Source organism: Capsicum annuum, unplaced genomic scaffold, assembly GCF_002878395.1.
Source record: "Capsicum annuum cultivar UCD-10X-F1 unplaced genomic scaffold, UCD10Xv1.1 ctg29322, whole genome shotgun sequence".
NCBI lineage: Eukaryota > Viridiplantae > Streptophyta > Magnoliopsida > Solanales > Solanaceae > Capsicum > Capsicum annuum.
The window spans coordinates 1-1,315 of NW_025835807.1; the positions used below are offsets into that span (position 1 = coordinate 1).

The 1,315-nt window shown below is 28.1% G+C and overlaps 1 protein-coding gene across 1 annotated transcript; it reads left to right on the plus strand.

The window, feature by feature from the left end:
- The first annotated feature begins 6 nt into the window (after positions 1-6).
- LOC124885372 (aluminum-activated malate transporter 2-like) lies at positions 7-1,079 on the plus strand. Its single transcript, XM_047402869.1, has 2 exons — positions 7-227; positions 892-1,079. The coding sequence occupies exons 1-2, from the start codon at positions 131-133 to the stop codon at positions 1,059-1,061; spliced, it is 267 nt and encodes an 88-aa protein (XP_047258825.1). The 5' UTR covers positions 7-130; the 3' UTR covers positions 1,062-1,079.
- Positions 1,080-1,315: the final 236 nt, after the last annotated feature.

The following is a 1,315-nucleotide window of genomic DNA, read 5'->3' on the forward strand; positions in this document are numbered from 1 at the left end:
GTATGACTATGGAACTGTGATATTTGTCTTGACTTTCAGCTTAGTCGTTGTCTCTAGTTATCGAATAGAAGATATACTTCAATTTGCTCAACGACGAATAACCACCATTCTTATTGGTGTCTCCACTGTCATGGTCATATCCATGGTTGTCCATCCGGTGTGGGCGGGAGAAGACCTTGTTAAGCTTGTTAGTGTCAATCTTGAAAAGCTAGCAAACTCCTTAGAAGGTTTGTTTTGAGTTTATTTAATTTTTTCTTTTAAGTTGTTCGGAAAAAATAATGTACTTTTTAACTTAAGGAAAAAAAGGTGCAAATACCACTAACTTTGCAATATCGATTTATACCCTTATTGAAAAATAGTTCATGCATAATCTCTTTGTCTAGCAAATGTGATATATTTATTATTTTCATTAGCACACCTATATTTATTAGATTAAAAGAATTTTAAAACTCATTTTTAAATTTTAAGAATGTCATATTGCTTTAAAGAAATATATCATCAAATTTTTAACCCTCAAATCCGACTCAAATAAAAAAATTCAATTCCTCTTTTACTCAGTCATAAAATGTATTTGAGTCTGGTCTGAATGAAAGAGAAATTATTTTCTTAGATAGGTTGATTCTAGATAGAGTCTAAATGTATAAAGGAAATGGGTGGTTTCATAAAATCATGAGACATTTATTGAATTAAAAAAAATAGTTTTAGAATCTTTTAAAATTCAATCTTGTTACGAAAATGATAAATATACATTATTTGTTAAACATTAAATATATCTACATAGACCATTTGTTAAATGACGCAGATATCTACATGTACTACTTTTTGAGAGATGTATTTTCCATATTTACCTGATTTAATGACAATTTGACTTACGATTTGTATGTTTTGCAGGTTTTGGAAGTGAGTATTTTAATGATTCTGGGATTAAGAGTGTTCGAGGCAACAAGAACAATGTAGAAGAATTTCTTAAATCTCTTTTAAGTGTTCTTGGTTCTAAGGCCAATGAAGAATCGTTGGTGAGTAAATCAAATTACAAAAGTACAATTCTCATTAGTAGTTAACTTTTTTCTTGTTTTTCAATTTCTTCAAAAAAGTCAAAAGAGGTTATTCATTTTTTTACTATTTATCTTGTTGGGAGGAATACACAAGATAATTTCTTACCTTTTGACACTTTAACAATCGTGAGAGGCACTTCATAATCAATTTAAGTTTGGTGCGCTAGAATATAAAAAATAGTACATAAACAACATTTGTAAAAGTTAATTGTAAGTAATTTTTCCTTTTTAATATAAATAAGTGATAAATAACTTATTAG